This window comes from Coregonus lavaretus (genome assembly GCF_964263955.1).
Source record: "Coregonus lavaretus genome assembly, chromosome: 28".
Taxonomy (NCBI): Eukaryota; Metazoa; Chordata; class Actinopteri; order Salmoniformes; family Salmonidae; genus Coregonus; species Coregonus lavaretus.
The window spans coordinates 39529489-39546988 of NC_140015.1; the positions used below are offsets into that span (position 1 = coordinate 39529489).

The window sequence follows — 17500 nt, forward strand, 5'->3', positions numbered from 1 at the left end:
ATCAAGTACACAAACACTCACGCAAGTACACACGCACGCACACACACATTGACATGAACAGTATAGGAATAGATAGCCAAAGACCATTCATTTCCATATTAAAATGATCTGTATGATGTATGTTAACATGATGTATGTTGAGATGATCTGTTGTTATCTAAAACTATAGAGCTACAACCAAGGTGGTTGAGATGACGTCACTACAACGTTATTTTACCCGCTGGGAACAGTCTTATCCATTGAATCAGATGTCTGCATTTTTCTAGTGATTCTGCTATTGACCTCTAAATGCAATCTTACACAAACATTTCTACTGTAATATACAAACATTTGAAATACATACATTTAAAAAAACATTATAATAAGATAATAATAAGATTCGAATTCAAACCCATCAGATATTATTTTCATCAACCCCATGTCATTTTAACTCAACACATTCTAGAAATGTTTTCTTTTCTTTTACCCTTAGGGAAGTGTGGACGTGTGGGCTCTGACAAATGGCACCCAATTCCCTATATACAGATGTAGGATCTTAATTTGATCTCCCTGTTGCAGGACAACATTCATGCAATGTGGGACATGTAAAACTTATAGTGTATTTGAGGTTTAAAGGGCTTCTGAAGTTTGTGATTTCCACTTTGAAATGTCAGACTTGTTTTCGGCCTTCAAGTGACATTTCAAAGTGGCAACCTCACAAATTCAGATGTTATTATAATCCACATAATAATTCACAGTTTCCTGTCACTGCAGGATTGTTGTCCTGCAACAGGGAGATCAAATTAAGATCCTACATCTGTAGAGCACTACTTTTGACCATGACCAATAGGGCTCCGGGGTGGAATTGAGTGGGACACACATGGAGATTGACATATAATGTGATTCATATAATGAAAGAAATATGCAGTGTTTGTCATGGGGAGATGTTTAGGGGTGGGGTGCCGAAGTGTATTTGTCAACGGGGAGGGGGCGGGGGGGGGGGGGGGGGGGGGGGGGGGCTGAGAGAAATGTTTACTCCCCGCGCTGCTGACGGTTATTTATTTATAAAATTATTTACAAAAATATTCAGATTTATGTAGGATGTAGGATGTATTTGCAATATGAATATATGTACAATGCCTATTGAAAGTCTATACTTCAATTTTCCATGCATCTAAACAAGCCCATATCATATATTTACATACAAAGCCAAGAAAGTTCATGTTTCCCACAGTCATTTATTTTTTTTCCATCAGTTTGGACAAAAGTTTGTAACATAACACAAGAAACATATGTATATACATATCAAGGAAGTCAGTCACTGTCTGCCACTGTCCGTCCGTCTGTCTGTCCGTCCGTCTTTCTGTCCACACCTTATATACAATAACCACCATGGAAAGAAGATGAAACTGTGACACATACTCACTGAGGGGTTGTGAAGAAATGGTCCCACTTTAAACAGACAACAACTTATAAAGGCTTCATAGAGCATTCATAAGCACTACATAGCTTCTTTATAAAGCATTCAAATGTATGTTTAGTTTAATTTGGGACCAATAATACATTCAGACAGAACTGCTCAGATCCAGAGAGGGAGTAACCCAAACCATCAACCATGGCTTCAGAAGATAGAGGAACTAGCTGGACAATAAACCCTCAACCATGGCTTCAGAAGATAGAGGAACTAGCTGGACCAATAAACCATCAACCATGGCTTCAGAATATAGAAGAACTAGCTGGACCAATAAACCATCAACCATGGCTTCAGAATATATAGATAAACTAGCTGGAACAATAAACCATCAACCATGGCTTCAGAAGATAGAGGAACTAGCTGGACCAATAAACCATCAACCATGGTTTCAGAATACAGAGGAACTAGCTGGACCAATAAACCATCAACCATGGCTTCAGAAGATAGAGGAACTAGCTTGACCAATAAACCATCAACCATGGTTTCAGAATACAGAGGAACTAGCTGGACCAATAAACCATCAACCATGGTTTCAGAATACCGAGGAACTAGCTGGACCAATACAAAAAACAGACTTGTCTAAAAGGGGCAATCTGGGATTTGTAAACAACAAAGCGATAACTACGCAACTTGTTTTGTTAAAAACCCTGGCTTCAGAAAACACAGTGGTACTAGCTGGGTCCCAAAAAAATAAACTATCACCAAATGGACCGGTCTGAAGTGTACCAATAAGTGTATATATTTGTAAGAGAGAAACAGAATTTCCACTGCATCTAATGCCAAACAATCTACTGGAATAATGGGCCAGAAATGTAAGCAAAATACACTTTCATTAGTACTGTAATATTCAAGTCGTGGAATAATTACACTAACAACAGAGAAGGCAACAATCTGCATAATCAACAAAACACTGTGATTAAATCCCATCTAAATGGCACCAGTATGTACCATACAAACTGTTAAATGTTCACATACTGACTGGCTCTGGCTCTGTTCACTAACACTGCCTTTTAAACCTACAGGACATTTGGATAGATTTCTACAGAGGGAGTATCCCAAATTGCACCCTATTCCCTTTACAGTGCACTACTTCCTATGGGCCCTGGTCAAAAGTAGTGCACAACAAAAGGAATAGTGTACCATTTGGGATACAAATAAAGTGTTTTTCAGTGTACTAGCTTTGAAAGCTACAGTAGCCTACACTACTATGTGAGAGGGAGAGAGAGAGTCTATTCACCTGGAAACATGACCCTCTCCTCACCTGGAAACATGACCCTCTCCTCACCTGGAAACATGACTCTCTCCTCACCTGGGAGGGTTGTGATGTATCTCCTCACCTGGGAGGGTTGCGATGTATCTCCTCACCTGGGAGGGTTGCGATGTATCTCCTCACCTGGGAGGGTTGTGATGTATCTCCTCACCTGGGAGGGTTGCGATGTATCTCCTCACCTGGGAGGGTTGCGATGTATCTCCTCACCTGGGAGGGTTGCGATGTATCTCCTCACCTGGGAGGGTTGCGATGTATCTACTCACCTGGGAGGGTTGTGATGTATCTCCTCACCTGGGAGGGTTGTGGTGTATCTCCTCACCTGGGAGGGTTGCGATGTATCTCCTCACCTGGGAGGGTTGTGATGTATCTCCTCACCTGGGAGGGTTGTGGTGTATCTCCTCACCTGGGAGGGTTGCGATGTATCTCCTCACCTGGGAGGGTTGCGATGTATCTCCTCACCTGGGAGGGTTGCGATGTATCTACTCACCTGGGAGGGTTGCGATGTATCTCCTCACCTGGGAGGGTTGTGGTGTATCTCCTCACCTGGGAGGGTTGCGATGTATCTCCTCACCTGGGAGGGTTGTGATGTATCTCCTCACCTGGGAGGGTTGTGGTGTATCTCCTCACCTGGGAGGGTTGTGGTGTATCTCCTCACCTGGGAGGGTTGCGATGTATCTCCTCACCTGGGAGGGTTGCGATGTATCTCCTCACCTGGGAGGGTTGCGATGTATCTCCTCACCTGGGAGGGCAGTGATCTACGAGGCCAACCAGGTCAGACAAATGATCTAATACATTGATGCATCCCAAATGGCACCCTATTCCCTATATAGCCCTGGTCAAAAGCAGTGTACTATATAGGGGATAGGGTGCCATCTGGGACAGCCCAAATGTTGGTGCTGCTTCAGTCACTCCGATGCTAGACTAGCTAGCTTCTATATCATGTTGGGGATTCTACAGTGATGTTTCTATATCATGTTGGGGATTCTACAGTGATGTATCTACATCATGTTGGGGATTCTATAATGTTTCTATATCATGTTGGGGATTCTACAGTGATGTTTCTGTATCATGTTGGGGATTCTACAGTGATGCTTCTATGTCATGTTGGGGATTCTACAGTGATGCTTCTATATCATGTTGGGGATTCTACAGTGATGTTTCTATATCATGTTGGGGATTCTACAGTGATGTTTCTATATCATGTTGGGGATTCTACAGTGATGTTTCTATATCATGTTGGGGATTCTACAGTGATGTTTCTATATCATGTTGGGGATTCTACAGTGATGTTTCTATATCATGTTGGGGATTCTACAATGATGTTTCTGTATCATGTTGGGGATTCTACAGTTATGTTTCAATATAATGTTGGGGATTCTACAGTGATGTTTTTATATCATGTTGGGGATTCCACAGTGATGCTTCTATATCATGTTGGGGATTCTACAGTGATGCTTCTATATTATGTTGGGGATTCTACAGTGATGTTTCTGCATCATGTTGGGGATTCTACAGTGATGTTTCTGTATCATGTTGGGGATTCTACAGTGATGTTTTTGTATCATGTTGGGGATTCTACAGTGATGTTTCTGTATCGTGTTGGGGATTCTACAGTGATGTTTCTATATCATGTTGGGGATTCTACAGTGATGTTTCTATATCATGTTGGGGATTCTACAGTGATGTTTCTATATCATATTGGGGATTCTACAGTGATGTTTCTATATCGTGTTGGGGATTCTACAGTGATGTGCAGTAGCATCAGTGGAGGTAGAGAAGGCACAGAATTGCTGATCTTTGTCTTTATACGTTTTTTTTTTCTATTTCATTTCATTTGCACGGGAGGAAAAATGTGTCATTTCATGCGTGCTGGCTCCGTATGTGATCTACATGCAAATTGGGATAAAATAGACTGAGTGTACTGTAGTCCCTGACCATTTTTACTGGGATCCTATTGGCCTCTGGCTTATGGGACGTACAACAACAACCAATGGGAATGCTCTATTACAACACAGTAACCAATGAGACTAACTCAATGAGAGTTCTGGCCTCAGTGTATCTCGTGAAGCCACAGTTTCTGGAGCCAATGGAACTGCTCCGTCAAACACACACGGCAGCCGATGGGACAGCTCTGCTGCAAAACAGCGACCAATGGGACACTGTTACAACAGTACAGCCAACCGAACTGCTCTGCTGCAACACAACAGCCAATGGGACAGCTCTGCTGCAACACAACAGCTAATGAAAGTGCTCTGCTGCAACACAACAGCAGCTGAGGAAGAGCTAGACCAGGGGATGGTTCCTCCTATATCTCCTCCTGTCACTCTGTGGGCGTCATCCACCTCTCTGGACTCAGGTAATATCTGCCAGTACAGGCACACACACAGCACACACACTCACACAGACACACACACACACACACACAGCACACACACTCACACAGACACACACACACACACACACACACACACATCACACACTCACACACATCACACACACTCACACAGGCACACACACACAATGCACACACAAAGGTAGGCATGCACGCACACATTCAACAATCACACAAACACACACACACACAAACATACGACAAAGAAACAAATCATTTGAATGTCATTAACGTACAATTATTTACATATTTACCAATTATAAATTAACGTTGTGTAAATAGCCTCACAAAGTCATGTTGAGTTTAGTTATTCCTGTCAATTGGTTGGTAACAAAAATAATACATGTATTTGTCCTCTATACAGTCTGTATCCCCCTTCTCACGAAGATGTCCTATTCCAGAAAAACTGCGTAAAATGAGACCTCTTGTGCTCCTGTCAACACCGTCACAGGGTTTGATTATGGTGTACTGTACGTTTTTTCTGATGTGGTTAATATACCATCACACCTCAGCAAATTGAGACTCGATTTTGTTCTTCTACACGGTGTCCATATTAGGACAGCCTCAGCAGGACTTGAGACTGAGGCGTTCCTAATATGGACACCGTACTTCCGTTATGTATCAGTCAGCGTTTGCTCATGAAAAGAAAAGTACTAGAAATACTGAATCTGGGACTAAACTGATTTTGTAAACTGGGTGGTTCGAGCCCTGAATGCTGATTGGCTGACAGCTGTGGTATATCAGACCGAATACCATGGGTATGACAAAACGTTTATTTTTACTGCTCTAATTACGTTGGTAACCAGTTTTAATAGCAATAAGGCACCTCGGGGGTTTGTGGTATATGGCCAATATACCACGGCTAAGGGCTGTATCCAGGCACTCTGCGTTGCGTCGTGCATAAGAACAGCCTTTAGCCGTGGTATATTGGCCATTTACCACACCTCCTCGGGCCTTATTGCTTAATTATATTATGACTCCATAGTTTGAATACGTAATTCCATGGGGACCGGTAACCGTTCAAATAGTATTTGTTTTCTTTTCCATACTTTGACCACTTGGAGTGCTGCATGGAGTGCCAGGTGGGCGGGGTTTGCAATTTAAAGACCATTCCATTGGTCCCACTGTGCCAGGCAAGCTCAATGAAGCACAGCTAAAGTATATGAAATAAATCAAATAATATTTGAAGCCAGGTCTACTCTGTACTCCCTATGTGGACTCGATACGGGCCTTATCCCCATAGAGTAGGGTAATTCACACAGTAGGGGAGGTCGGCGGGGGAAAACATACTGTAACTGAATGCAGTTACCCCATGGGACATACAGCTCTGGAAAGCTTGATGATGCTGTTTCCCATTGGCTCATACCCATTACAGATGATTATATTAACATTAATTTGCATGCGTGGCAGAAAGGCTATTTTAAACATGACAACAACAAAAAACATTTCCTTGAAGAGTTGAACAGTGAGAGCTGCTGCATTGGTGCAAATGTCAGATGGGCTAGAAATGCCCAGGCCTATTTCTGATCCCAGTCCAGCTCTGCATTAACATGCACAGCATACTGTATTTCTAACAGACTTGGGTAGCCAGACTGAACTAATAAAAACACTGTCTTCTCTTCTAATTTCTGATCCCATCATCTAAAAACACTTCAGAAAAAAAAAAACACTTGACACGTATACAACACTTACAACTCACAATTGCAACCTTTCGTTGTGTTACAAAAATTAAATTAAATTTAAAAAAGAATAAGATACAAATCTGAAATTGGTGGCTTTACATTAATGTATAGAATGTGATGATAATCAACACTATCACAATCATCACCATCACCATCACCATCATAACCATCATCATCATCACCATCATCAGCATCATCATCATCACCATCATCATCATTACCACCATCATCATCATCATCACCATCATCATCATCACCATCACCATCATTATCACCACCATCATCAGCGTCATCATCATCACCATCATCATCATCACCACCATCTCTCTCTCTCTCTCTCTCTGCCTCTCTACCTCTCTCTCTCTGTCTCTCTCTCTCTGTCTCTCTCTTCATCCAATCAGAATGGACAGCAAGGTCAAGGCGGTATCTCATCAAAAGCTTTATAAAGACCTACGAAGGCTATGAATATGTATTCATGTTCTGTCATGGTTTCATCTGTTTTTCTGTTAGTCCTGTTAGTCATGTGGCCTGTTTTTGTTTGTGTTTTTTGAATGTCCAGTTTATTCTTCCTTTACTGTCTCCAGTACCACAAAACACATAGCTATTTAACACAACAACAACATATACCAGAGGCTAAAGCTAAGACCCTGTATTTAGCAACTTGAGGTTTCTGTGTATTATTTTACACACGTAGCTTTGGAAGTTCTTTTTTCTTCTCAGTTTTGGCTTTTTGAACATGCAGCAGTGAGTCCTGCTGCGTACCATGCTGTCTGTCTGACAGTCTGTTGAAGAGAAAACACTTATATGAATCCATGTGGCTCGCAGGACATCCACAGTCATAGGACGTCAGATGGGTCCAACATGGGAGGTCTGGTCTGGGTCAGATGGGTCCAACATGGGCGGTCTGGTCTGGGTCAGGGGGGTCCAACATGGGAGGTCTGGTCTGGGTCAGGGGGGTCCAACATGGGAGGTCTGGTCTGGGTCAGGGGGGTCCAACATGGGATGTCTGGTCTGGGTCAGGGGGGTCCAACATGGGAGGTCTGGTCTGGGTCAGGGGGGTCCAACATGGGAGGTCTGGTCTGGGTCAGGGGGGTCCAACATGGGAGGTCTGGTCTGGGTCAGGGGGGTCCAACATGGGAGGTCTGGTCTGGGTCAGGGGGGTCCAACATGGGATGTCTGGTCTGGGTCAGGGGGGTCCAACATGGGAGGTCTGGTCTGGGTCAAAGGTGGACATTGTTATCTGATTGTTGTATGGTTGTCAACTCATCAACTGTCAAGTTTAAACTGTCAGCTATCAACGGATGTCAACTGTCAACTGATGTCAACTGATGTCATCTGTCAACTGATGTCAATTGATGTCAACTGTCAACTGATGTCAACTGATCCATCTAGCTTGTCCTATGTTTCTCTCCTTTGGCTGTGGATTGGAGAGGGCCGAGTACTGCCTCTCTCTCCCACTAACTGTTCCAGGGTTACGATACCAACATTGAGACACACACTGGTCCTGGGTCTCTCAAGCCCATCTCTCTCATTAACATTGGTCCAGGGTGATGGCCACTGAGACACGCACTGGTCCTGGGTCTCTCAAGCCCATCTCTCTCATTAACATTAGTCCATTGAGACAAACACCTCTCCTGAAACACACTCCCCAGCTCCAGAGTGTTACCAGGGTGTTACATCATTAACCTCCCCCGTCCTCTCCAGTCTCAGAGGTGGCTCTCTGCATTTCTCCTAGGAGCCTCGTAACACTCTGACACCCTGTCTGTCAAGCAGATGTCATCCATATTATCCTCTATCAGCATGTGACTACAGCTGATGGCGCCCTCACGTGGTGGGGAGGGGAGCTGCATGGACGACCCCGTGTTCTTCCTACTCCGCCCCATGCCATTCTGACAGCTCACCACCAGGAGGTGCTTCTCCTCTGGGGAGCAGCCTGGGCCCTGGCCAGGGGGAGCAGGGGAGCAGGTGGTGATGTCAGGGAGGTGGGGTTGGAGGAGCAGGGAGGAGGGGTGCGAGGGGTCGCGACCCCCGTGACCCACCAGGCTGTTGCTCTTGGTGTTGAGGTGGGGCGGCTGGCTGTAGGTGTGGCGGTACTCCTCCTCGATGTTACGACCCAGCTTCCAACGCTTCCACTTCTTCAGGATCTCTGATTGAACCTTGGGTGGGAGAGGGGGAGAGGGAGAGATGAGAGAGAGGGAGAGAACAAGGGGGGAGAGGGAGGAAGGGAGAGAGAGAGTGAAAGAAGGAGAGAGAGTGAAAGAAGGAGAGAGAGATAGAGGGCGAGAGAGAGAGACAGAGAGAGAGAGAGAGAGAGAGAGAGAGAGAGAGAGAGAGAGAGAGAGAGAGAGAGAGAGAGAGAGAGAGAGAGAGAGAGAGAGTGAGAGAGGCAGAGAGAGAGAGAGAGAGAGAGAGAGAGAGAGAGAGAGAGAGAGAGAGAGAGAGAGAGAGAGAGAGAGAGAGAGAGAGAGAGAGAGGGCGAGAGAGAGAGAGACAGAGAGAGAGAGAGAGAGAGAGAGAGAGAGAGAGAGAGAGAGGGGGGGGCGAGAGAGAGAGAGAGAGATTATATGTGTGATGTTCATGTCAAATTGAGAGTTGTTCTGGTAAATGTGAGACCACGTTGTGTGGATAAGAGCTAGGACAAGACAAGAGAAACAGGAAGCAGAGAGGACACATCCTCCATGAAAGAAGTATGAAAGACGGAGAAAGAGAGGAATAGGAGGAGAGGACTTACCTCTTTGTTGACAAAGCAGTATAAGATAGCCACCAGCAGACCCTGTAGAAACACCAAGTTCTGAGTCAACACACACACAACCATTATCATATGCCACCAGCAGACCCTGTAGAAACACCAAGTTCTGAGTCAACACACACAACCATTATCATATGCCACCAGCAGACCCTGTAGAAACACCAAGTTCTGAGTCAACACACACAACCATTATCATATGCCACCAGCAGACCCTGTAGAAACACCAAGTTCTGAGTCAACACACACAACCATTATCATATGCCACCAGCAGACCCTGTAGAAACACCAAGTTCTGAGTCAACACACACAACCATTATCATATGCCACCAGCAGACCCTGTAGAAACACCAAGTTCTGAGTCAACACACACAACCATTCTCATATGCCATCAGCAGACCCTGTAGAAACACCAAGTTCTGAGTCAACACACACAACCATTATCATATGCCACCAGCAGACCCTGTAGAAACACCAAGTTCTGAGCCAACACACACAACCATTATCATATGCCACCAGCAGACCCTGTAGAAACACCAAGTTCTGTGTCAACACACACAACCATTATCATATGCACCCAGCAGACCCTGTAGAAACACCAAGTTCTGAGTCAACACTCACAACCATTATCATATGCCCCAGCAGACCCTGTAGAAACACCAAGTTCCGAGTCAACACACACACAACCATTATCATATGCCACCAGCAGACCCTGTAGAAAAACCAAGTTCTGAGTCAACACACACAACTATTATCATATGCCACCAGCAGACCCTGTAGAAACATCAAGTTCTGAGTCAACACACACAACCATTATCATATGCCACCAGCATACCCTGTAGAAACACCAAGTTCTGAGCCAACACACACAACCATTATCATATGCCACCAGCAGACCCTGTAGAAACACAAGTTATGTGTCAACACACACAACCATTATCATATGCCACCAGCAGACCCTGTAGAAACACCAAGTTCTGAGTCAACACTCACAACCATTATCATATGCCCCAGCAGACCCTGTAGAAACACCAAGATCTGAGTCAACACACACAACCATTATCATATGCCACCAGCAGACCCTGTAGAAACACCAAGTGCTGAGTCAACACTCACAACCATTATCATATGCAATCAGAAGACCCTGTAGAAACACCAAGTTCTGAGTCAACACACACAACTATTATCATACAGTGCTATGAAAAAGTATTTGACCCCTTTCTAATTTTCTCTACTTTTGCATATTTGTGATAATGAATATTATCAGATCTTCAACCAAAACCGAATATTAGATAAAGGGAACATAAGTGAACAAATAACACAACAATTACATATTTATTTCATAAACAAAGTTATGCAACACCCAATTCCCCTGTGTGAAAAAGTAATTGCCCACTTACACTCAATAACTGGTTGTGCCACCTTTAGCTACAATGACTCCAACCAAATGCTTCCTGTAGTTGTTGATCAGTCTCTCACGTAGCTGTGGAGGAATTTTGGCCCACTCTTCCATGCAGAAGTGCTTTAACTCAGTGACGTGTGGGTTTTCAAGCATGAACTGCTTGTTTCAAGTCCTGCCACAACATCTCAATTGGGATTAGATCTGGACTTTGACTAGGCCATTCCAAAACTTCCAATTTGTTGCTTTTTAGCAATTTTCATGTACAGTGAGGGAAAAAAGTATTTGATCCCCTGCTGATTTTGTATGTTTGCCCACTGACAAAGACATGATCAAGTTTATTTGAACAGTGAGAGACAGAATAACAACAAAAAAATCCAGAAAAACGCATGTCAAAAATTTTATAAATTGATTTGCATTTTCATGAGGGAAATAAGTATTTGACCCCTCTGCAAAACATGACTTAGTACTTTGTGGCAAAACCCTTGTTGGCAATCACTGAGGTCAGACGTTTCTTGTAGTTGGCCACCAGGTTTGCACACATCTCAGGAGGGATTTTGTTCCACTCCTCTTTGCAGATTTTCTCCAAGTCATTAAGGTTTCGAGGCTGACATTTGGCAACTCGAACCTTCAGCTCCCTCCACAGATTTTCTATGGGATTAAGGTCTGGAGACTGGCTAGGCCACTCCAGGACCTTAATGTGCTTCTTCTTGAGCCACTCCTTTGGTGTCTTGGCCGTGTGTTGTAGGTCATTGTCATGCTGGAATATCCATCCATGACCCATTTTCAATGCCCTGGCTGAGGGAAGGAGGTTCTCAACCAAGATTTGATGGTACATGGCCCCGTCAATCGTCCCTTTGATGCGGTGAAGTTGTCCTGTCCACTTAGCAGAAAAACACAGCCTTAGCATAATGTTTCCACCTCCATGTTTGACGGTGGGGATGGTGTTCTTGGGGTCATAGGCAGCATTCCTCTTCCTCCAAACACGGCGAGTTGAGTTGATGCCAAAGAGCTCAATTTTGGTCTCATCTGACCACAACACTTTCACCCAGTTCTCCTCTGAATCATTCAGATGTTCATTGGCAAACTTCAGACGGGCATGTATATGTGTTTCTTGAGCAGGGGGACCTTGCAGGCGCTGCAGGATTTCAGTCCTTCACGGCGTAGTGTGTTACCAATTGTTTTCTTGGTGACTATGGTCCCAGCTGCCTTGACATCATTGACAAGATCCTCCCGTGTAGTTCTGGGCTGATTCCTCACCGTTCTCATGATCATTGCAACTCCACGAGGTGGGATCTTGCATGGAGCCCCAGGATGAGGGAGATTCACAGTTCTTTTGTGTTTCTTCCATTTGCGAATAATCGCACCAACTGTTGTCACCTTCTCACCAAGCTGCTTGGCGATGGTCTTGTAGCGCATTCCAGCCTTGTGTGGGTCTACAATCTTGTCCCTGACATTCTTGGAGAGCTCTTTGATCTTGGCCATGGTAGAGAGTTTGGAATCTGATTGATTGATTGCTTCTGTGGACAGGTGTCTTTTATACAGGTAACAATCTGAGATTAGGAGCACTCCCTTTAAGAGTGTGCTCCTAATCTCAGCTCGTTACCTCTACAAAAGACACCTGGGAGCCAGAAATCTTTCTGATTGAGAGGGGGTCAAATACTTATTTCCCTCATTAAAATGCAAATCAATGTATAACATTTTTGACATGCGTTTTTCTGGAATTTTGTTGTTATTCTGTCTCTCACTGTTCAAATAAACCTACCATTAAAATGATAGACTGATCATGTCTTTGTCAGTGGGCAAACGTACAAAATCAGCAGGGGATCAAATACTTTTTTCCCTCACTGTAGACTTGATTGTGTGTTTTGGATCATTGTCTTGCTGCATGACCCAGCTGTGCTTCAGCTTCAGCTCACAGACAGATGGTCTGACATTCTCCTGTAGAATTCTCTGATACAGAGCAGAATTCATGGTTCCTTCTATTAAGGCAAGTCGTCCAGGTCCTGAGGCAGCAAAGCATCGCCAAACCATCACACCACCACCACCATGCTTGACCTTTGATATGATGTTCTTACTGTGGAATGCAGTGTTTGGTTTTCGCCAGGCATAATGGGACCCATCTCGTCCAAAATGTTGACTCAAGTTTGTGAAAAAGCACCTGGATGATCATCAAGACTCTTGGAAGAACTTTCTATGGAAAGATTATTCAAAAGTATAACTTTTTGGACGACATGGTTCCAGTAATGCCTGGTGAAAACCAAACTCTGCATTCCACAGTAAGAACATCATACCAAAGGTCAAGCATGGTGGTGGTGGTGTGATGGTTTGGGGATGCTTTGCTGCCTCAGGACATGGACGACTTGCCTTAATAGAAGGAACTATGAATTCTGCTCTCTATCAGAGAATTCTACAGGAGAATGTCAGACCATCTGTCTGTGAGCTGAAGCTGAAGCACAGCTGGGTCATGCAGCAAGACAATGATCCAAAACACACAATCAAGTCTACATGAAAATTGCTAAAAAGCAACAAATTGGAAGTTTTGGAATGGCCTAGTCGAAGTCCAGACCTAATCCCAATTGAGATGTTGTGGCAGGACTTGAAACGAGCAGTTCATGCTTGAAAACCCACACGTCACTGAGTTAAAGCAGTTCTGCATGGAAGAGTGGGCCAAAATTCCTCCACAGCAACGTGAGAGACTGATCAACAACTACCGGAAGCATTTGGTTGGAGTCATTGCAGCTAAAGGTGGCACAACCAGTTATTGAGTGTAAGTGGGCAATTACTTTTTCACACAGGGGAATTGGGTGTTGCATAACTTTGTATATGAAATGAATATGTAATTGTTGTGTTATTTGTTCACTTATGTTCCCTTTATCTAATATTAGGTTTTGGTTGAAGATCTGATAACATTCAGTATCACAAATATGCAAAAGTAGAGAAAATTAGAAAGGGGGCAAATACTTTTTCATAGCACTGTATGCCACCAGCAGACCCTGTAGAAACACAAAGTTCTGAGTCAGCACACACAATAAAAATATGCCATTTAGCAGACGCTTTTATCCAAAGCGACTTACAGTCATGCGTGCATACATTTTTTTGTGTACGGGTGGTCCCGGGGATCGAACCCACTACCTTGGCGTTACAAGCGCCATGCTCTACCAGCTGAGCTACAGAGGACCACACAATTATCATACTATACAGTGAGTGAAAAAAGTATTTGATCCCCTGCTGATTTTGTACGTTTGCCCACTGACAAAGAAATGATCAGTCTATACTTTTAATGGTAGGTTTATTTGAACAGTGGGAGACAGAATAACAACAACAAAATCCAGAAAAACGCATGTCAAAAATGTTATAAATTGATTTGCATTTTAATGAAGGAAATAAGTATTTGACCCCCTCTCAATCAGAAAGATTTCTGGCTCCCAGGTGACTTTTATACAGGTAATGAGCTGAGATTAGAGCACACTCTTAAAGGGAGTGCTCCTAATCTCAGTTTGTTACCTGTATAAAGGACACCTGTCCACAGAAGCAATCAATCAATCAGATCCCAAACTCTCCACCATTGCCAAGAGCAAAGAGCTCTCCAAGGATGTCAGGGACAAGTTTGTAGACCTACACAAGGCTGGAATGGGCTACAAGACCATCGCCAAGCAGCTTGGTGAGAAGGTGACAACAGTTGGTGCAATTATTCGCAAATGGAAGAAACACAAAAGACCTGTCAATCTCCCTCGGCCTGGGGCTCCATGCAAGATCTCACCTCGTGGAGTTGCAATGATCATGAGAACGGTGAGGAATCAGCCCAGAACTACACGGGAGGATCTTGTCAATGATCTCAAGGCAGCTGGGACCATAGTCACCAAAAAAACAATTGGTAACACACTACGCCGTGAAGGACTGAAATCCTGCAGCGCCCGCAAGGTCCCCCTGCTCAAGAAAGCACATATACATGCCCGTCTGAAGTTTGCCAATGAACATCTGAATGATTCAGAGGAGAACTGGGTGAAAGTGTTGTGGTCAGATGAGACCAAAATTGAGCTCTTTGGCATCAACTCAACTCGCCGTGTTTGGAGGAGGAGGAATGCTGCCTATGACCCCAAGAACACCATCCCCACCGTCAAACATGGAGGTGGAAACATTATGCTTTGGGGGTGTTTTTCTGCTAAGGGGACAGGACAACTTCACCGCATCAAAGGGACGATGGACGGGGCCATGTACCATCAAATCTTGGGTGAGAACCTCCTTCCCTCAGCCAGGGCATTGAAAATGGGTCGTGGATGGGTATTCCAGCATGACAATGACCCAAAACACACGGCCAAGGCAACAAAGGAGTGGCTCAAGAAGAAGCACATCAAGGTCCTGGAGTGGCCTAGCCAGTCTCCAGACCTTGATCCCATAGAAAATCTGTGGAGGGAGCTGAAGGTTCGAGTTGCCAAACGTCAGCCTCGAAACCTTAATGACTTGGAGAAGATCTGCAAAGAGGAGTGGAACAAAATCCCTCCTGAGATATGTGCAAACTGGTGGCCAACTACAAGAAACGTCTGACCACTGTGATTGCCAACAAGGGTTTTGCCACCAAGTACTAAGTCATGTTTTGCAGAGGGGTCAAATACTTATTTCCCTCATTAAAATGCAAATCAATTTATAACATTTTTGACATGCGTTTTTCTGGATTTTTTTGTTGTTACTGTCTCTCACTGTACAAATAAACCTACCATTAAAATGATAGACTGATCATGTCTTTGTCAGTGGGCAAACGTACAAAATCAGCAGAGGATCAAATACTTTTTTCCCTCACTGTATGTGACACATACATGTAAAAGGCTGTTCATGTCTCTCTCTCTCTCTCTCTCTCTCTCTCCCTCAGTCTCTCTCACTAAGTCTCTCTCTCTCTCTCTCTCTCTCTCTCTCTCTCTCTCTCTCTCTCTCTCTCTCTCTCTCTCTCTTAGATGTAGAGGACTGTTAGAGTCACTGTACATTTTCTCTCTGTGTTTCTCAATGTTTGTGTGTCTCTCTCTCTCTCCCTCAGTCTCTCTCACTGAGTCTCTCTCTCTTTCTCTGTTTCTCTCAGATGTAGAGGGGTGTTAGCGTCACTGTCGAAGGCACAGGCTCCTACTGTGTGATTAAATGTGTCTTGTCTGTAGCATAGAGCTGTCTTTGGGTGGCCAAAGGGGTCTTGTCTGTAGCATAGAGCTGTCTTTGATTGGCTAAAGGGGTCTTGTCTGTAGCATAGAGCTGTCTTTGGGTGGCTAAAGGGGTCTTTTCTGTAGCATAGAGCGGTCTTTGGGTGGCTGAAGGGGTCTTGTCTGTATCAGAGAGCTGTCTTTGGGTGGCTAAAGGGGTCTTGTCTATAGCATAGAGCTGTCTTTGGGTGGCTAAAGGGGTATTTTCTGTAGCATAGAGCTGTCTTTGGGTGGCTAAAGGTGTCTTGTCCGTAGCATAGAGCTGTCTTTGGGTGGCTAAAGGGGTCTTGTCCGTAGCATAGAGCTGTCTTTGGGTGGCTAAAGGGGTCTTGTCTGTAGCATAGAGCTGTCTTTGGGTGGCTAAAGGGGTCTTGTCTGTAGCATAGAGCTGTCTTTGGGTGGCTAAAGGGGTCTTGTCAGTAGCATAGAGCTGTCTTTGGGTGGCTAAAGGGGTCTTGTCTATTATAGAGCTGTCGTTGGGTGGCTAAAGGGGTCTTGTCTATTATAGAGCTGTCTTTGGGTGGCTACTGGACACAGGCTACTACTGTGTGATTTCTGACTGAGACGTGAGTATGGCTCCAGAGAATACAGAATCCTTCTTACTTTCAGACAGGATAGTCTCTGTATGTACAACATTACACAAATACATTTACGTTCACAGTGTAACAGTGGAGGGAAAGCTGTGTTCTGTGTCTTGGGCTGTACATGATCAAAGGCAGTTTGGGTATTGTCTGTGGCATATAGCTGTCTTTGCGTGGCTAAGGGGGTCTTGTCTAGCATAGAGCTGTCTTTGGGTGGCTAAAGGGGTCTTGTCTGTAGCATAGAGCTGTCTTTGGGTGGCTAAAGGGGTATTGTCTGTAGCTTAGAGCTGTCTTTGGGAGGCTAAAGGGGTCTTGTCTGTAGCATAGAGCTGTCTTTGGGTGGCTAAAGGGGTATTGTCTGTAGCTTAGAGCTGTCTTTGGGAGGCTAAAGGGGTCTTGTCTGTAGCATAGAGCTGTCTTTGGGTGGCTAAAGGGGTCTTGTCTGTAGCATAGAGCTGTCTTTGGGTGGCTAAAGGGGTCTTGTCTTTGTAGAGCTGTTGTTAGTGATGTTAGAATGCACAGATTGATGCATGAGACTGACTAACTCAACTGTTATCTCTCTCTGTTACACTATCTTTGTGCCTCTCTCTCCATCTCTTTCCATCTCTCTTTCTGGGTCTTACTCTCTTTGAGTATGTTGTTTCTGTCGCTCGCTCTCTCCCCCGCTCTCTCCACCTCAAATCCCCCTCTGTCTCTCTCTCTCTCTCCCACCTCAAATCCCCCTCTGTCGATCTCTCTCCCCCCTCTCTCCACCTCTAATCCCCCCCCCCCCTCTCTCTCTCTCTCTCTCT

The 17500-nt window shown here is 44.5% G+C and overlaps 1 protein-coding gene across 9 annotated transcripts in view; it reads right to left on the reverse strand.

The window, feature by feature from the left end:
• Positions 1-1615: 1615 nt before the first annotated feature.
• Positions 1616-17500, reverse strand: part of LOC311104558 (glucagon receptor-like) — a 53934-nt gene continuing 38049 nt past the window's right edge. For 6 of the 9 annotated variants that reach the window (XM_084146429.1, XM_084146430.1, XM_084146432.1 and 3 more), the window contains 2 exons: positions 9529-9570; positions 1616-8953 (listed from right to left, as the gene is read on the reverse strand). In XM_084146429.1, coding sequence (XP_084002555.1) covers positions 8504-8953; positions 9529-9570 — 492 coding nt within the window. In that variant the 3' untranslated portion in view covers positions 1616-8503. The remainder of the gene's footprint in view (positions 8954-9528; positions 9571-17500) is intronic. The other 3 variants (XR_014610169.1, XR_014610170.1, XR_014610171.1) reach the window with 3 other exon arrangements.